The sequence below is a fragment of the Artemia franciscana genome, chromosome 16, assembly GCF_032884065.1.
Source record: "Artemia franciscana chromosome 16, ASM3288406v1, whole genome shotgun sequence".
In the NCBI taxonomy this organism is placed as follows: domain Eukaryota; kingdom Metazoa; phylum Arthropoda; class Branchiopoda; order Anostraca; family Artemiidae; genus Artemia; species Artemia franciscana.
The window spans coordinates 37,375,526-37,392,344 of record NC_088878.1 but is presented as its reverse complement, the minus strand read 5'-3'; the positions used below and the strand labels follow the sequence as shown (position 1 = coordinate 37,392,344).

General features: G+C 34.2%; 1 protein-coding gene across 2 annotated transcripts in view; it reads left to right on the top strand.

Moving 5' to 3' along the window:
• The window catches only part of LOC136037411 (F-box/LRR-repeat protein 7-like), a 109,043-nt gene that overhangs the window by 69,412 nt on the left and 22,812 nt on the right, over positions 1-16,819 (top strand). The window contains exon 1 of one of the 2 annotated variants that reach the window (XM_065720167.1): positions 6,955-7,140. The exons of the other annotated variant lie outside the window; for it this stretch is intronic. Within the exon in view, the coding sequence (XP_065576239.1) occupies positions 7,005-7,140 (136 nt within the window). The 5' untranslated portion in view covers positions 6,955-7,004. Of the gene's footprint in view, positions 1-6,954; positions 7,141-16,819 lie in introns of those variants that run through there. 2 annotated transcript variants of the gene reach the window in all.

The window sequence follows — 16,819 nt, the reverse complement described above, 5'->3', positions numbered from 1 at the left end:
AAAAATAGAATTTCGGTATCAATATTTACTTCAAAAGAATCGTATTTTTATGTTGATTTTAAATATATAAGTTTCATCAAGTTTAGTCATACCCGTCAAAAGTTACGAGCCTGAGAAAATTTGCCTTGTTTTAGACAATAGGGGGAAACACCACATAAAAGTCATAGAATCTAAACAAAAATCACACCATCAGATTCAGGGTATCAGAGAACCCTAATATAGAAATTTCAAGCTTCTATCTACAAAAAAATGGAATTTTGTATTTTTTTTTGCCAGAAGCCAGATCACGGATGCGTGGTTATTGGTTTTTTTTTCCAGAGGTGATCGTGTTGACCCAGTGGTCTTAGAATATCACAAGTGGGCTCATTTTAACGGAAATTAAAAGTTCTAGCTCCCTTTTTAAGTGACCGAAAAATTGGAGGGCACCTATGATCGTTCCATGGAGGAATTTAACATGAGGGAAGAGAATTTCCATGAACGGGGCGCAGGATTTTCTAGCATTAAAAAGAAAAGAAAAAAAAACAATGAGGAAAATACATAAAAAAAAATTTCAACTGGAAGTAAGGAGCAGCATTAAAATTTAAAACAAACAGAAATTATTACATATATAAGGGCGTTCGTCTCCTCCTCAATACCTCACTCTTTACGCTAAAATTTTTTTAGTAATTCCAACTATTTATTCTAAGGTTTTTGTGAATCTGGGATCATTCTTAAGAAATTGGGACAAAATACAAGCTTTAATGTAAAGAGCGAGGTATTGACCAGGGGGCGAACCCCCTCATACACGTAATAAAAATATACAAATATAGAAGTTCGTTACGTGTATTTATTACTAATAAAAACGTTCGAAAAAAATGAGAAGTTCTAGTTCTATTTTTAAGTAACCAAAAATTGAAGGGCAACTAGGCCTCCTCCCCCACCTCATTTTTTATCAAAATCGTCCGATCAAAACTATGAGAAAGCCATTTAGCCAAAAAAAAAATACAAATTTTGTTTTTAATATTTATTTGCGGTGAGCCAAAATCAAAACATACATTAATTCAAAAACGTCCAGAAATTAAATAAAAAAGCAAGTTTTTACAACTGAAAGTAAAGAGCGATATTAAAATTTAAAACGAACAGAAATTATTCCTTATTTGAAAGGGACCCTCCCCTCCTCAACGTCTCGCTCTTTACGCTAAAGTTTTTATTGTTTTAAAATGTAGAACTGTGACAAAGAGTCAAACTTTAGCGGAAAGAGCGGGACGTATACGGAATAATTTCTGTTCGTTTTAAGTTTTAATGTCGCTGCTTAATTTCTGTTGAAAAAACTTATTTAATTTTTTATTTTGGCCTAATAATGTACCAAAACCCTTATACTTGTTTTGTGTATCGAGAAAACCAGTACCAGTATCGCGAAACATTAAATAAAAGGCTACTTACTAATTCTGGGAATGGAACTTTGCCATTCATAATAACTGAGAAGGACTTTTTCAAGACTGCAACTTAATTAAATCCCAGCAATGGGTAATTTTATAAAATGGTTAAATTCTTTTATAAGTTAATTCTAAGATAAATTAGCATCCAAGGAATAGTTTAACCGTCAACCATTAGTTGTTATTATTAAACTCGTTACATTAAGATTATTTGTATAAGTGTTATGTTTTTCTCATTACTTTTTTAGTGTTGGGCGTTGGTATTAGTGTGATTTAGTTTCCTTGTATTCCTTCTGTATATGGCTGAAATGTTTTAAATACAATTATAGTTATTATGATAAGATCTCAGAAATCTTCAGTCTTGGCATACAACGTGAACATTCGCAAATTTACTGTATCACCCATTTGTTAGATAAACACACCTTAATCTTCACGATTTCCCATCCCTCCAACCTCCCCCCAGACGGTCGAATCAAGGAAACGACTGTTTTAAGTCAATTTGTGCAGGTCCCTGACGTGCCTACCAATTTGCATCGTCCTAGCACATTCAGAAGCACCAAACTCGCCAAAGCACTGGTACCCCCCCCTACAACTCCCCCAAAGAGAGCAGATCCGGTCCAGTTATTTCAATTACGTATCTAGTACTTGTGCTTATGCTTCCCATCAAGTTTCATCCCGATCTATCAGAACCTCAACCTCGGAACCTCCTTTTATTTAGAGAAATATACGAGAATTATGGTTATGGACGTTTCCTTTCTATTATGGAAGTATTCTGAATTTAAAGTAGCAAATTACGCGTATACGCTTGCCTGCGAAGAGCTGAGAGGTGTGGGAGTGTCACCTAATGGTAGTATTTGTCCGGAAACTCCCCATTCCCTTTTGCAACATTTAGCAATTGATAAACAGGGAGTTATCAAACTTGGAAGAGAGATATGTGGTAAGATTGTTAATTGTTTTGGCCGAAGTGTCCATCGTTTAGACCAATATTGGAGGCTTTAAATATCTGAATCCGTTCGAACAGTTTTTTTTTTACTCTCTGGAACTTCTACGACTACTAACAACTCGCTGAAGCACCAAGCCACCTAAGGCGAACAGCTGCATATGCTGCTCCTCCATTCCAAGCTATTAAAGGCCTTCATCTTTACACCTGCCTTAGAATTTCACAGCTCTCTTCCTTACTACATCCTTCCACCCCTTCGGGATTACCCACTTTTTTATTTGACCCTAGATAGTTAGCTGACAAGGACGATCTTTAGTAATCTGTCATTCTTCATCCGTAGAAGTGTCCTGGCCATCTCAATCTATCTCTCATTATAGCCCTAGAAAGTAGGATTGAATCACATTATTAGTGCAGCTTATAGTTAGAGATACCGTCAGTCAGACGTGTATCCAAAATAATCCGTTGGCAATTTCTCTGCATAACTTCTAGCAAATCCTCTCCTGTCATTCGGAGCGCCCCAAAATAATCCGTTGGCAATTTCTCTGGATAACCTCTAGTAAATCCTCTCCTGTCATTTGGAACGCCAACACTTCAGAACCATACTTGGCCAGTGTCATCACTATAACTTCCTATGTACTAATCTTGGTTCGCACACTTATTTTACATTTCTTTCAAAACGATTTTCTTCCTAACTCTTGGAACTGGAAAGTGGCAAATAGACACTAAATGTGTCTGTTCAGAAGAGCCCTGATTTTTTGTATTTTATAGGCTTGCTTTTTCGGCTGCCGTACTGATGCCGTACTATACTTCTAAAAAAAAAGACAACAAAAAAAAACAAACAAATAAATAAGCAACCAATTTACAGTTTTTGCGCCCAGAGCTTAGCTCTTAGTCGTGAGCACAAAAGAAAAAACACTTCGTTTGGAATGAGTTGTTGCAGAATCAAAAAATGGAAGTACAAGCCTATCTGAGGCAACTAGCCCCCCTCCCACGCTCTTTTCAACCCTCCCCTTCTACCCTCAATGACACCCGATTTGAGTTTTGAGATTGTAATTTTGTTCAAAATGGTCGAAAGGTCCAATAGGTATGGCTCCAGAGATGACCTGCCTCCCACAGACCCTGGGGCAAGAACTGCAAATTGTTTTAAAATAAAGTGGCTTGAATACAGCTCGTACTCTTCCATATAACATGAGAGGCTCTTGGTTACATTTTCATTCAACGCATTAATACTATCCTATTTTTACTCCTGAGTAAACTAGTGAACTCGATTTCTTGATTCTCTTTGTAGACTATTCGACATTCAACGGGCGCTGTTTGTGGTGGCCAGAATCTTCCGCGGGTATCATGCCAGTCTGGAACAATTCCAGAGCCATACCTTGATCAAAAAGAGGTGTGGCAGGTCTATATAGATGGGCCATGGGTTCAATCCAAATCCTTAGAACTATACCAATTACCAATTTTGATCATATTCCGCTGGTGCCATTATCTTAAGAACAATATTCCAGATGCGATCTTCTGGGTATAATTTTCTCCTGGTAAAATCTCGTTGTTTGCAATTGTAGAGATGCTGTTATTCTCCGTAAAATTTTAAGTGGAATCTTGGATTCCACTTAGGATTGGGATTTCCACTTGGATTGGGTGGAATCTTTATGTGTGTAATATCCCTAGTTCAATCATCCAGTTGGAACCTTCCGGGTGCCATCGTTTGTGCTCATCATAGAAAAAAAACATAGGGGTCCTTTGGGGCCAAATATCTAGAGCCAAACGATAAGCAAGTCGTCCAATAGGATGGAGGAGGAGCGTGAACTGCTGTGTTGGCCCTTTGCTCAAGCAAGATCGTAAGGCGCCCGGGTCTTCTGCTCTCGCAATAAGTCTGACCGAAGTAAGGTTACTTAAACGGAGGATTCAGGATGTTTGATAATGTAAAATGTGTTTAATTGTGAAGTTGGTGAAGTTTGCTTCTATTATAAAAGATATATAGCATTTGGCTCTCAGAATATTATAAATCATATCCTTATTTTAAAAAAATGTGTTTATTATAGATTACTATCCTTATAAAGCTTGGTGTGATTAGGTGCTCGGATGTTTAAAAAACTGACGAATAAGTCATTTGTCCTCTAAGAGGCTCCCTTACGAATGCCCTTACCTGTTCTTATGATTGCTCTTACCTGTCCTTACGAATGCCCTTACCTGCCCTTACGAATGCCCTTACCTGCCCTTGCAAATGCCCTTACCTGTCCTTACGAATGCCCTTACGAATGCTTTTAAAAGTGATCATTTGACCGCTCATTGCAATTTCTTTAAATTATAAAACTTTAAAAGCACCGAATGCCTACCGGAAGAGAACTTTCAACCCATCCCCGAGCCATGTGAGCGTAAATAGGCTAAAACAGCGTGTCAAGCATTACCAGACATTTCCGTGGGATTTACGACATTTAAATGGACTGTTACGCCTAGGTTCCATCATTTAACTAATCAGGGCTATGGGAATGGGACAAAACCGCAAGTCGACAGTTTTCCTGCCTGTTTCTTTACAAGTAGCAACTTTAGTACCATTTCGGTGTTTGCTATGGTAAAGCGTCGTTTTTGTGCATATTTTGGTTTCTCACGAAAATGAACCGATGTTTCAACAGTCCAATGTTTTGTGATTTATTAGCAATAAACGTTTAGTTAGTATTAAATACAAAAAAACAACTCTTTTTTAACTGGAAGTAACGAGCGATATTAAAACTTCAAACGAACAGAAATTATTCCTTATACGAAAGGGGCTGTCCCCTCCTCAACGCCCCGGTCTTTACGCTAAAGTTTTTATTGTTTTAAAAAGTAGAGTTGTGACAAAGAGTCAAACTGTTCGTTTTAAATTTGAATGTTACTTTTTACTTCCAGTTGAAAAGCTTGTTTTTTTAATTTAATTTCTTTTTTTTAAAAGTGCTGGGATATCCACCGTCCCCTTCATAGAAACTATCTTCCCCCATAAGAAATTCCTCCATGGAAATATTCTCTCACGTAACCCAATCCCCCCAACCCCATCAGAAAAATCCCCCTGAAAACGTCTGTATGCTTACCAATAACAAATACTATATGTAAACCATGGCTAAAGTTCATAACTTACAGCCCTTCCTCCGGGGAATGTAGGGGATTAAGTCGTCCTCAAAGTCATAGGTATTAGATATTCCGACTATGCTGAACAAAATTGATATCTCAAAATTTTGATCAGGTGACTTAGGGAAAGAATGAGCGTAGGAGGGGGCCTAGTTGCCGTCCATTTTTTTCGTCACTTAAAAAGGGCGCTAGAACTTTTAATTTACGTTCAAATGAGCTCTCTCGAGAAATTATAGGATTACTCGGTCGATAGATCACCCCTGGAAAAAAAACACAAAAAACAAATAACCCGCATTCATGATTTGTCTTCTGGCAAAAAATACAAAATTCCACATTTATGCAGATAGGAGCTTGAAACCTCTTCAGTGAAGTTCTCTGATACGTGAATCTGATGGAGTGATCTTCATTAAGATTCATTCATGACTTCATTAATGACTTTTAGAAGTATGTTTTCCCCTTTTTTCGAAAATAAGGCAAATTTTTTCAGGCTCGTAGCTTTCGATGGGTAGGACTAAACTTGATGAAATCTATATATTTAAAATCAGTATAAAAATCAGATTTTTGTGATGTATCTGTTGGTATCAAAATTCCTTTGTTTAGAGTTTCGATTACTATTGAGCTGGGTCGCTCCTCTACAGTTCGTTACCACGAACTGTTTGAAAAGGCCCGTTTTTGTCACGTCCCTCTCCTCTTTCAGGACTTGGGCCCTCATCAATGATGGACTCAGGCTTCGGTCCTTGGAAATTCACCTGACGTTACCTCCTTTTCCACTCATCTTGCTAATGATAGTGTACAGCCTGGGCCTTTGACCCTTCCACACTTGTTGTCATGAAGTTTCTTTTTTTACTGCCATCCTTTGGATCTGTATCCATCCTTTGGATTCCTAAACATGTTTTAAATATACAAAAGTTTTAGGTTCTAGCTTGAATAGTTTAGCCGTAAATTCACTGGAAGGATAGTTAAATGGATAAAGATCGAGGTGGGTTACTGGGTTTGAGCTCCTCCCCCAAATTTTTTGTCCAGCTCATAAAAACGTGTAAAAATGCGTATAAACAATTTATTGATATGTGTTTTAAAGTTTTTTGTCCCCCTTCTTAATATATATATATATATATATATATATATATATATATATATATATATATATATATATATATATATATATATATATATATATATATATATATTGAATATGTTTGAATAAGGCATAAGCTTTTCGATATCTCTTTTTGGATCACAAAACCATAGAATTTAAATAGGCTTTGTCAAAGTATATGGGTCTAAATCCTAAAAGACATTTAGAAATCCATTCTTCAAAATTTAACTTTAGATAACAGTCAACTACAATGACATTAGCCATTTTGAAATGTCAACTAAGGATGGTCATAAATACCATTGAAGAATGCATGGTATTTTTCCTTGGGTAGCAAAGGTATGCAAAGGGTCTGTACTCAGGTAGTTTTAGGTTCACATGAACATTTCGTAGGCATAAAATTTTTGTTCAGTTTGTGAATCGAATCTGTCGTGGTAAGTTGAAAACTACGGAAATGATCAATTGTTATCAACCTCTGTTTATGAGACGACCGGCAAAAAAGCCAAGACCTTGTAAGGAGAATATGGATATATTGACGAATTTTAATCTGGTGGCAAATCAATGTAGGGTTGCCGCTAATATGAATACTGGTGAGTTTCTGCCAATTCATTAGCTAGATGTACTAGAAGACTTTGATTAAGATTACATATAGGACAGAAATAAAATAAGGGTAATTTTTTATTGTTGTGGTTGACTCACCAGATAAAACATAAACATAGGCCTACCACTGGACAGGCTTTTTAGCAAAGGTAATCTTTGACTCAGGGCAGAAGTCAGGAAAAATTTATACCATTAGATTCTCTGTTCAGTGTTCACTCCAAACATAATAATCACTCCCTTTGCAATTGCGCCAAAGTACCATGGCTAGATACAACCCTAGCCTATATTCAAAAGGTTGCTGATGTTGTGGGCTTGCTATTATCATTTGTATTGATTTCTGTCAACACTGGCTCGTCTTGCCAATTAAAAAAAATTAAGTAGCAAACCTTTGTAAATAGTTTAGGGCTATATTTACCCCATTAGGGGGGATGTGTGGCACAATTGTGGTGACGAGAATTACTAATAATAATTGCTGTCATCAAATATGTTGCGAATTCCAATCACGCGATTAATTTGATAATTTCGCGAGGGGCCTCGCAGAAAAAGCCGTGGAATGTACGGCTAGGGTTTCCAAATGTGGCGCCCCTCTTTATGTGGAACGGGGTCAGTGGTTGTAAAACTGTCAAAACTCCCTAAAATCGCTAAAACTCCCTTTGTTAGCAGCACCCCTCGTCGTTCTGCGGTTATTATCTGCCGTCTTGTAGAAACCATATTTCCGCTGAACCCTAGCATTCACATTGTTACTGCACTTGCTGGAGGCTACATTATTATTGCTTATACTTTTGCATTATTATTGATTATAATATTTGAAAAGAGGTATATCTTTTTCTACCTTATTTATGCCCAATACTACACCTTTACAATCTTTCAGAAACACTCCAAACAGCCTATACTAATCTTTACCTCCGCAAATTTGATTTTGGGGTCTTGAAGAGGTTCCTTCAGTACATGGTGGCATACGATTCAGTACATTTTTGGTAGTAGAACCTTAAAAAAACGAAATAGTACCCCTTACCGCCTAACGGGACCATATATATATATATATATATATATATATATATATATATATATATATATATATATATATATATCGTAAAACTATCTTTCTGAAATTTTTTGTAATGCTCTTGTGTCTTAAAAACTCCCCCCCCCCCTTCAATTTCAAGTTAATTCCCAATATTACTAATTTTTAACGATTTGTATGATTGAGTAAGTTTCCGCATAATCAATTAAATCATACTTCACTTTCATTATCCCTGGTACTTCAAAAAACTGTTAGGATTGTTTGAAGAGATGTTTTTTACACAATAAAACATCATATGAACAATAATGTTCCATTATTATCTTAAATTACTGAACTCTTAAATTTTGAAGCTTATATTAATAATAGAATTAAAAACAGATTTATTTAAAAACAAATCTATTAATTATAGATTTAAAAACAGAGTTGTAGGTGAAGAATACCTTGCCGGATAAAAAAAAGATAGACTTGTTTTGGAAATTAAGTATTTTCTCCTAAGTTGGAACTTGATCATTACCGGTTTGTCTATCAAATAGCTGCTTTGAATATTCTTAAAACCCAACTTATATTTCTTTTTTGATCTAGACTGTTTAAAATTGGAATAAGAAGTTAAAAAAAAAATTACAATGATAGTCACCAGGTGGCAACTCTGTCCAAAAACCGATTGATACCATCTCGAGCCCTATTTGGGATGGCTTTTCCCCTGTCTTAGATTACTGCATTCTCAATACGTCAAGTTTATGTCAATGTCGTGGATATGTCAAAATGTAGTAATATCAAATGATGGATCGACCCAGAGAGCTTATTGTAGGAGTGGTCATGAGCGTCGCAAAGTCTATCTGTTTAATCTTACTCTATTGGAATGCGCTTTTTTGAATCTAGTTATGGTATGGATCTTGCTTAAGGCTTTTCACTTTTTTGTTCAGCTATGTAGTAGAGCTAATATACAAATAAAACTTGAATCTTGATGCACACGTTTCGTATTTCAAAATAGAGTTCTCTCGTTTACGCTAATCATAACAATGTGTATGTTTAAATATTAAGGGGCTTTCTTCCTCTGAGATTGATCTGAAAGTACCAAGGACAGTGATATGAAATATTGGTAAAGTACAAACTCACACAACCATGTAACGGTGCCACTTTCCTTCGAAAATATTATCGCCTTTGGGTAGTACAAACTACCCAAACGCATTCCTTCGAACATATTGTTGTCTTAGGGAAGTATAAACTTACACAACCGTGTAAAGGTGCCACTTTCCTTTGAACATATTGTTGTCTTTGGGAAATACAAACTCACACAACCATGTAAAGGTGCCACTTTCCTTCGAGCATATTGTTGTCCTTGAAAAGTACAAACTCACACAACCATGTAAAGGTGCCACTTTCCTTCGAACACATAGTTGTCTTTTGTAAGTAGAAGCTCACACAGCCATGTAAAGGTGCCACTTTCCTTCGAACATACTGTTGTCTTTGGGAAGTACAAACTCAAACAACCATGCAACGGTGCCACTTTCCTTCGAACATGTTATTGTCTTTGGGAAGTATAAACTCACACAACCATATAAAGGTGCCACTTTCCTTCGAACGTATTGTTGTCTTTGAAAAGTACAAACTCACACAACCATGTAAAGGTGCCACTTTCCTTCGGACATATTGTTGTCTTTGGGAATCAAAAGGTTGTTAATGTTTCAACCATTAACGACGAAATACGTCATCAAATTTAACTAAATCGTTTGCTTATTTATATCAAGGTTCAACGTGACAACACTGACGAAAATGTGGTGCTGCCCAGAAAGCTCACAATTTTGAAACAACAAAAGGAAAATACTTCTGCTAACAACTTACCGCACCCCCAGGCGCCTGAGGCAACCACAGTTACGCCTGCCTTGCCTCCATCCCAATCTACTTCAAAGCCTCCCTCTTTAAAACCTCCAGAGAAGTTCCTATTTCCCTTTGTCCTTTCTTTGTGATATCCGCTGATCTCAACCGTTGACGCCCCGCTTTCTGTTTAGCCCTAGGCGGTTGGCCGAAAAAGTCCTTGACACTTGAAGGGGCTCGTATCTACTATAAATTAAAAAATTGTGATCGAACAATGCACTTTTTTCCCCACCACCCCAAGTACAAAAATCTAGTTGTCAAGGGTGCATCCAGCAATCTTTTTTTTTGGGGGGGGGGGTACATAAAAGAAACTTTAAAAACGTATCAGAATTTTTTTTATATGTATTTTTGTTACGTTTTTACGAGCTAGGCAAAAAATTCTCAATTTTAACTTTTTTTTTAAAGTATATAGAATTGAGCAAGTTTCAACTTAATCAATTCAAAGAATCACTTGAATTGAACTCCTTTATACTTGAAAAAACTGTCAGCATTTTCTGGAGACGCCACAAGTTTCTAAACTCATCACGTCAATACCTTTCAATGATCTTAGCTCTACAGACTAGAAGGAACCCAGAGGCTAAAAAGACTTAACTACCGTGAGGCATTATTTTCGAGAGAGTAGGTTAACACAGACTGAAATCGCCTATAAATCACACTTCACAATAAACAAATTAGTAAACCCTCATTTTTTTCCTGGGAAAAGTATGTCATACGACTAGATAATCTACTGACAATTTCAAAGACTTTTCTGTGACGAATCTAAAGTCAAAGGTCTCGACGGGGTCCCGCTGGGCTTCTCGTCTTTTGTCGCATTGGCTTACATCAGATAAAATGATGATCTACGACTCTTGACTGAGTACCTCGCATGATTTTATGTGCATTAAAAGTTCAAATCTGTGAATTTGAGCCTTTTAAGGAGTGTTTGCCTCTCTACTGGTGATGTTCCACTCGCAACCCTGGTGGGAAGCGCGCTTACAATAAGCAATTCATAGTCACAGAATGGTCACCTCCTTCACATATAATTCAAATCATATTTGAAAAACATGCCTAGTTTGTAGTTAATGAAACTGTTTGAAAGTACTTTGTTTTTATTATTAGACTCCTTCGTGTCCTTTTCTGATACTTAAAACACTGGCTCAAAAATTTAGTTTCGCGCATATGGCATTGTAAATGGTGATGATCTTCGGTGGAAATAATACTGAGTTAAAAATAGTCAGTTAAACTGAACTCCCGCAAGGAGTAAAACAATAAAAATGAGTGTGAGTAAAACAGTAAACTTCCAGTAGGAAATAAAACTAGTAGGAGGTGACTTTTGAGTCTTTTATATACCACACAAGGTCTTTATAGCTTTTTATTTATTAATCATCTCCATTTTACTCACTGTTCGCGCCATTATCTCCCAATTTTCAGTATATTTTCCTCCCTAATTTATCCGGAAGTAAACTTCTAGTGTAAGTCAAAGCTAATAAGGGGGTTATTTGAATCTTGTTCATGCAGTACGAATTCTATAATGTTTTTATTCACTGTTCACGCCATGTAAAATATTTTTCAGATCTATTACTTCCAATTAATTGCTGAGGGAGAAGCCCTCAACGATTAAAATTTCTTTTTAATTTTGCTTTTCAACCATAATTCAGATTTGTTATTCATTTCTATTGGGTTTTGTCTCATTATAGCATATACCTTACTCAGGCAACCATTTTTCGTGTGTAAAGACAGTAAAGGGTATCCTTTTGTGATTGGGAGCAAGTTTAACTTAAGTGAACTTTTTTTAAAATTAATTTATATAATTAATATATAACTAATTTAATTAATAATAAACGGAAATATTTTGCCGTCTTTTACCGTTCCATTTCTCCAGTAAGTCGATAGTAGTTATATTTCGTGGGAAAAGAATCAGATAAAACTTAGACACAGTTAGGGGTCCTTTATTTTAAGGCTATTACTCCCCTCCCACTTCCTAATGAAGAGGTAGAAGGAGGGTCAAAGGTTAAGCCCGAAAAGAATCTGTTGTTTTTTGTATGATTAACAATAGCTGATTTGCAGTAGTACGTAATGAGGTATGCACTCTCTTTGAGATGTACCGATCAAATCACCAGTTGAAGTAACATTAATAATATGAAAAAAAAAATCTAAATTTAATTCTTTACATGTACCGTTAATATAAGAATGTGCATAAATTTTTAACCTTTGAATTGTGGATAAGGAATTACCAGATGAATTATACTCACTAATTGCGGCAGACAAAGATACCCCGGGGATTAAATATAATGAACTGATATGCGGCGTCTTAATGTCTTTTTTTCTTCGTTTTTTTTTTACTGGGTTTCTTCAACTGACTGTTTAGCGTGAATGTTAAATTTTAAATTTATTGAAATTTTGAGTATTTTCATGCATCAAGGCCAGGATTTTTGTTGGGTGGGCGGGGTTGCTTACAAAAAACTTTAAAAATGTATCTGAGAAATTTTGGTACTTACGTGTTATAGTGACCACACCGTTGTTATAGATCTGAATGAAACTAGTTTCTCTGTTTGCATTCGGAGATATTTATTTTCGTCTCAGTGAGATAAACTGCTAAGCAGGTGTATTTTAATTATATTTTATATATAGAGTTGGCTAGGTTTGGTTAGGTACTTAATATAATGCGGGTTAGCGTTCTGGGCGTCCATAATTCCATAATTCTCTGTTGTAGTTTCCCTATTTTTGTTCCCAAAGAATTCTATTTTTGTAATTCCATAATTACACTATATTTTTATACTTTCCATAATTCTCTGTTGTAGTTTCCTTATTTTTTTTTCTAAAGTATTATATTCCTTTAATTCCATAATTACACTATATTTTTATACTTTCCATAATTCTCTGTTGTTGTTTCCTTATTTTTGTTTCTAAAGTATTATATTCTTATAATTCCATAATTACACTATATTTTTATACTTTCCATAATTCTCTGTTGTTGTTTCCTTATTTTTGTTTCTAAAGTATTATATTTTTATAATTCCATAATTACACTATATTTTCATACTTTCCACAATTCTCTGTTGTAGTTTCCTTATTTTTGTTTCTAAAGTATTATATTTTTATAATTCCATAATTACACTATATTTTCATACTTTCCACAATTCTCTGTTGTAGTTTCCTTATTTTTGTTTCTAAAGTATTATATTCTTATAATTCCATAATTACACTATATTTTTATACTTTCCATAATTCTCTGTTGTTGTTTCCTTATTTTTGTTTCTAAAGTATTATATTCTTATAATTCCATAATTACACTATATTTTTATACTTTCCATAATTGTCTGTTGTTGTTTCCTTATTTTTGTTTCTAAAGTATTATATTTTTATAATTCCATAATTACACTATATTTTCATACTTTCCACAATTCTCTGTTGTGGTTTCCTTATTTTTGTTTCTAAGGTATTATATTTTTATAATTCCATAATTACACTATATTTTCATACTTTCCACGATTCTCTGTTGTAGTTTCCTTATTTTTGTTTCTGAAGTATTATATTTTTATAATTCCATAATTACACTATATTTTCATACTTTCCACAATTCTCTGTTGTAGTTTCCTTATTTTTGTTTCTAAAGTATTATATTTTCATCATATTTGGTATATTTCATTAGGATTAACTTTGGGTGTGGTCGCTATAAGCCGTAAGTTAAATTCTTTATATGCATTTTTAGTACGTTTTTACGAGTTGGGCAAACATTTCGCAGGGGAAGGGGTTAATCCCCCTAATTCTCACTCTGGATGCGGTCTTGATCATAGTTCCAGTCGTACCTGCAACCGCATTTTGTACAACTTTTTGTCAAATTTTTGTTGCTAGCACATTAATGTTTCCATTGAATTTGACGCAATTACTTCCCAGTTCATGTGATCATAATTTATTTTTATAATATTTATTTATTCTAATTATTTATTTATTATTTTATTGGTTTCTTATTTTTGTTATTATTTATTTATGATTTATTTATTATTATATCGCAATATAAAATAATATATAATATCATAATTCATTTATTTTAATAATTACATCGACAACTGTCGCATTGTTCAATAAATGTAAAACTTTTTTTAAAGTTTGAATTTTAATACATTAAAGATTTCCATTAAATTTAGCAGAATTTCTTTGCAATTTAAATGCTCATAAATACCTGTTATCATAATAATTATATTGACAGTGTCGCATTTTACACCATAATTCGATAAATGTAAAAAACTTTTTCTAAGTTTGAACTTTAATACATTGAAGATTCCCATTAAATTTAGTGTTTAATTGATTTAAAAATCAAATGATCATAAGTAATTATTTATCAGAATTATTATATCCATGACTGTCAAATTTTGTAATTTAGTTAGATAAACCTGAATTTTTGTCAACTTTCATCGCTTAAGTTACTTGCTTAATTCCTGTTAATTACTTTGAATTCATTGCTTTGCTTTAATTTATCCTTTAATTATAAATGAAGGAGTGAAAATTATAAAAGTTTGAGCCCTACCGAAATTTAACTCTTTTCAAACGACGAATTAACCTCTTTAACAAAACTTAAAAGCAATGCCAATTCCGGGGGAGGGATAGGGGGTTTGACCCCCTCTACCAAAATATTTTTCTAACTCATAAAAACGCATCAAAATGTATATAAACAAGCTCTGGCGTGTTTTTAAAGTTTTTGTACTCCCCCCTCTCGAAAAAAAACATTCGAACAAAAATCCTGGATATGGCTCTGCTTAAAAGTTTTGCATATAATTTGTTGTATCTTTTGTTTTTTTGCGCAATGAAAATTCCTGAGTGTATTTCCCATAATTAATTTGCAGTTTACGAAATCATAATTAATTTTATAATTTAATAGCTAAATCGATAAGTGTCATATAGTTGGAGTCATTACAATTTTTTTATACTTTTATTGCTTTTATTTATATAATAAACAAAAATATAAACTATTACAGATATAAATCACTACGATAGGGAATAATTTAAATTCTGCTAACACGTAGCGATTAACTACACAAACATTCCTAAAGGCATCCTAACTTAAAAATAATAATAAAAGAACTTACATAAATTCTCCTAGAAGCATCCTACGCTAATTAAAATAATAATGAAAAGAAAAAAAGACAATCACTTTCTCTCAGACACCCCCAGGGTAACAACTCTCATCCGAATACAACTCCCTCCACCCCAACCACTTCAACCCGCTCCTCCCTCCAACCCTATAACCCACTCCAATCCCCCCAAAAACCAACAAATACTCTTTTAACCTTTTTTTAAAACTGTGGGAGGTGCTCAGCCTCCATAAAACTCACAGGAAGTGAATTCCATACAGAAGAAAAACCGTAAACAGATAGATGAAGAAGTAAGAAAAACCGTATTAGATAGATGAAGAAGTAAGAAAAACCGTAATTAGATAGATGAGGAAGTAAGAAAAACCGTAACTAGATAGACGAAGAAGTAAGAAAACCCGTAATTAGATAGACGAAGAAATTAGATAGATGAAGAAGTAAGGAAAACCCTAATTAGATAGATGAAGAAGTAAGAAAAACCGTAATTAGATAGATGAAGAAGTAAGAAAAGTGATAATTTGATAGATGAAGAAGTAAGAAAACCATTTAAGTGTTTCCAAGAACTGACTTAAGTAGCAAATCAAACTTACGCATACAACTTATATTCAATTATTGTTGTTTGGACTTGTAAATTTTCTAAAGAATTAATGTAATTACTTTGCTGTTTATTTTATTATAAATGATTATTCATTGTAACAATTATATAATTGTTTGTCTTCACTTCTGTTCGGTGGCGTCATTTAGGGGAGACAGGGGTTCACTTACCCCCTAGATTTAGGGTCCCCCTAGACTTTGAAAAATACCGTTTTTGGGGGACATTTTCATTGAAAAATACCTCGTTTTTGGTATTTTCATTGAAAAAATAAAAAGTGACGAATTTTGCCCCCCCCCCTTTGCTACCCTAAATTTTAATGAAGTGACACCACTGCTTCTTTTGTTTTACTCTTTTTTAATCTCAAAAATTGGAAGCTGGATTAAAAATTTGAATTCTGAAAAAATTAGATATTTGCAAGCTTCGAATGAAATAACCCTTTAAATCAAACTTGAATTCTCGCTTATTACTTTATATCCCTTTTTTGTTAGCACTTTAAAAACTCTGTTATATAAAAGATAATTACATTCCACTTTACACGATCGTTAATAATTGTTTATTATAGAAATTCTATCAATAATTGTCATGTTCTATACCATAATATAAATGAAAAGTTATATATTGAAACTTGAAATTTTTTGTAGCTTTCAACGATAAGTTTGATAATTAGATTTGTTTTAGTTGGTTTCATCTTTATTATGATTTGCTTAGCTATGAAACTGGAACGCTCAATTTACAAATTTTAACCCTCATAAATTTAAATTGTTTTCAAGCAACAAGTAAATTGTCCATGGGCACCAATTTGGGGATCATGATGGATTCACTAGATTTAGTGAAGAGGGAGAGGGCTAATTTGGTACTTATCTGTTAACCAGTACACACTCGAGAATTTGGATTTATTAAATCAGACAATAATTGGTTTATTGTTGTTTGTATGCGGAGACAATTAGCTTCGGCTCAACGGGAAAAAAACATTATACCTATATTTTAATAAATATATAGTTGGTATCTTTGGTTAGATTAGATTACATTTTGCTGGCAGTGCCGCTATACTTAACACTAACACCCGCCCCTAGTGTGCAAATATACAGCCCAATTTATGTAAATCC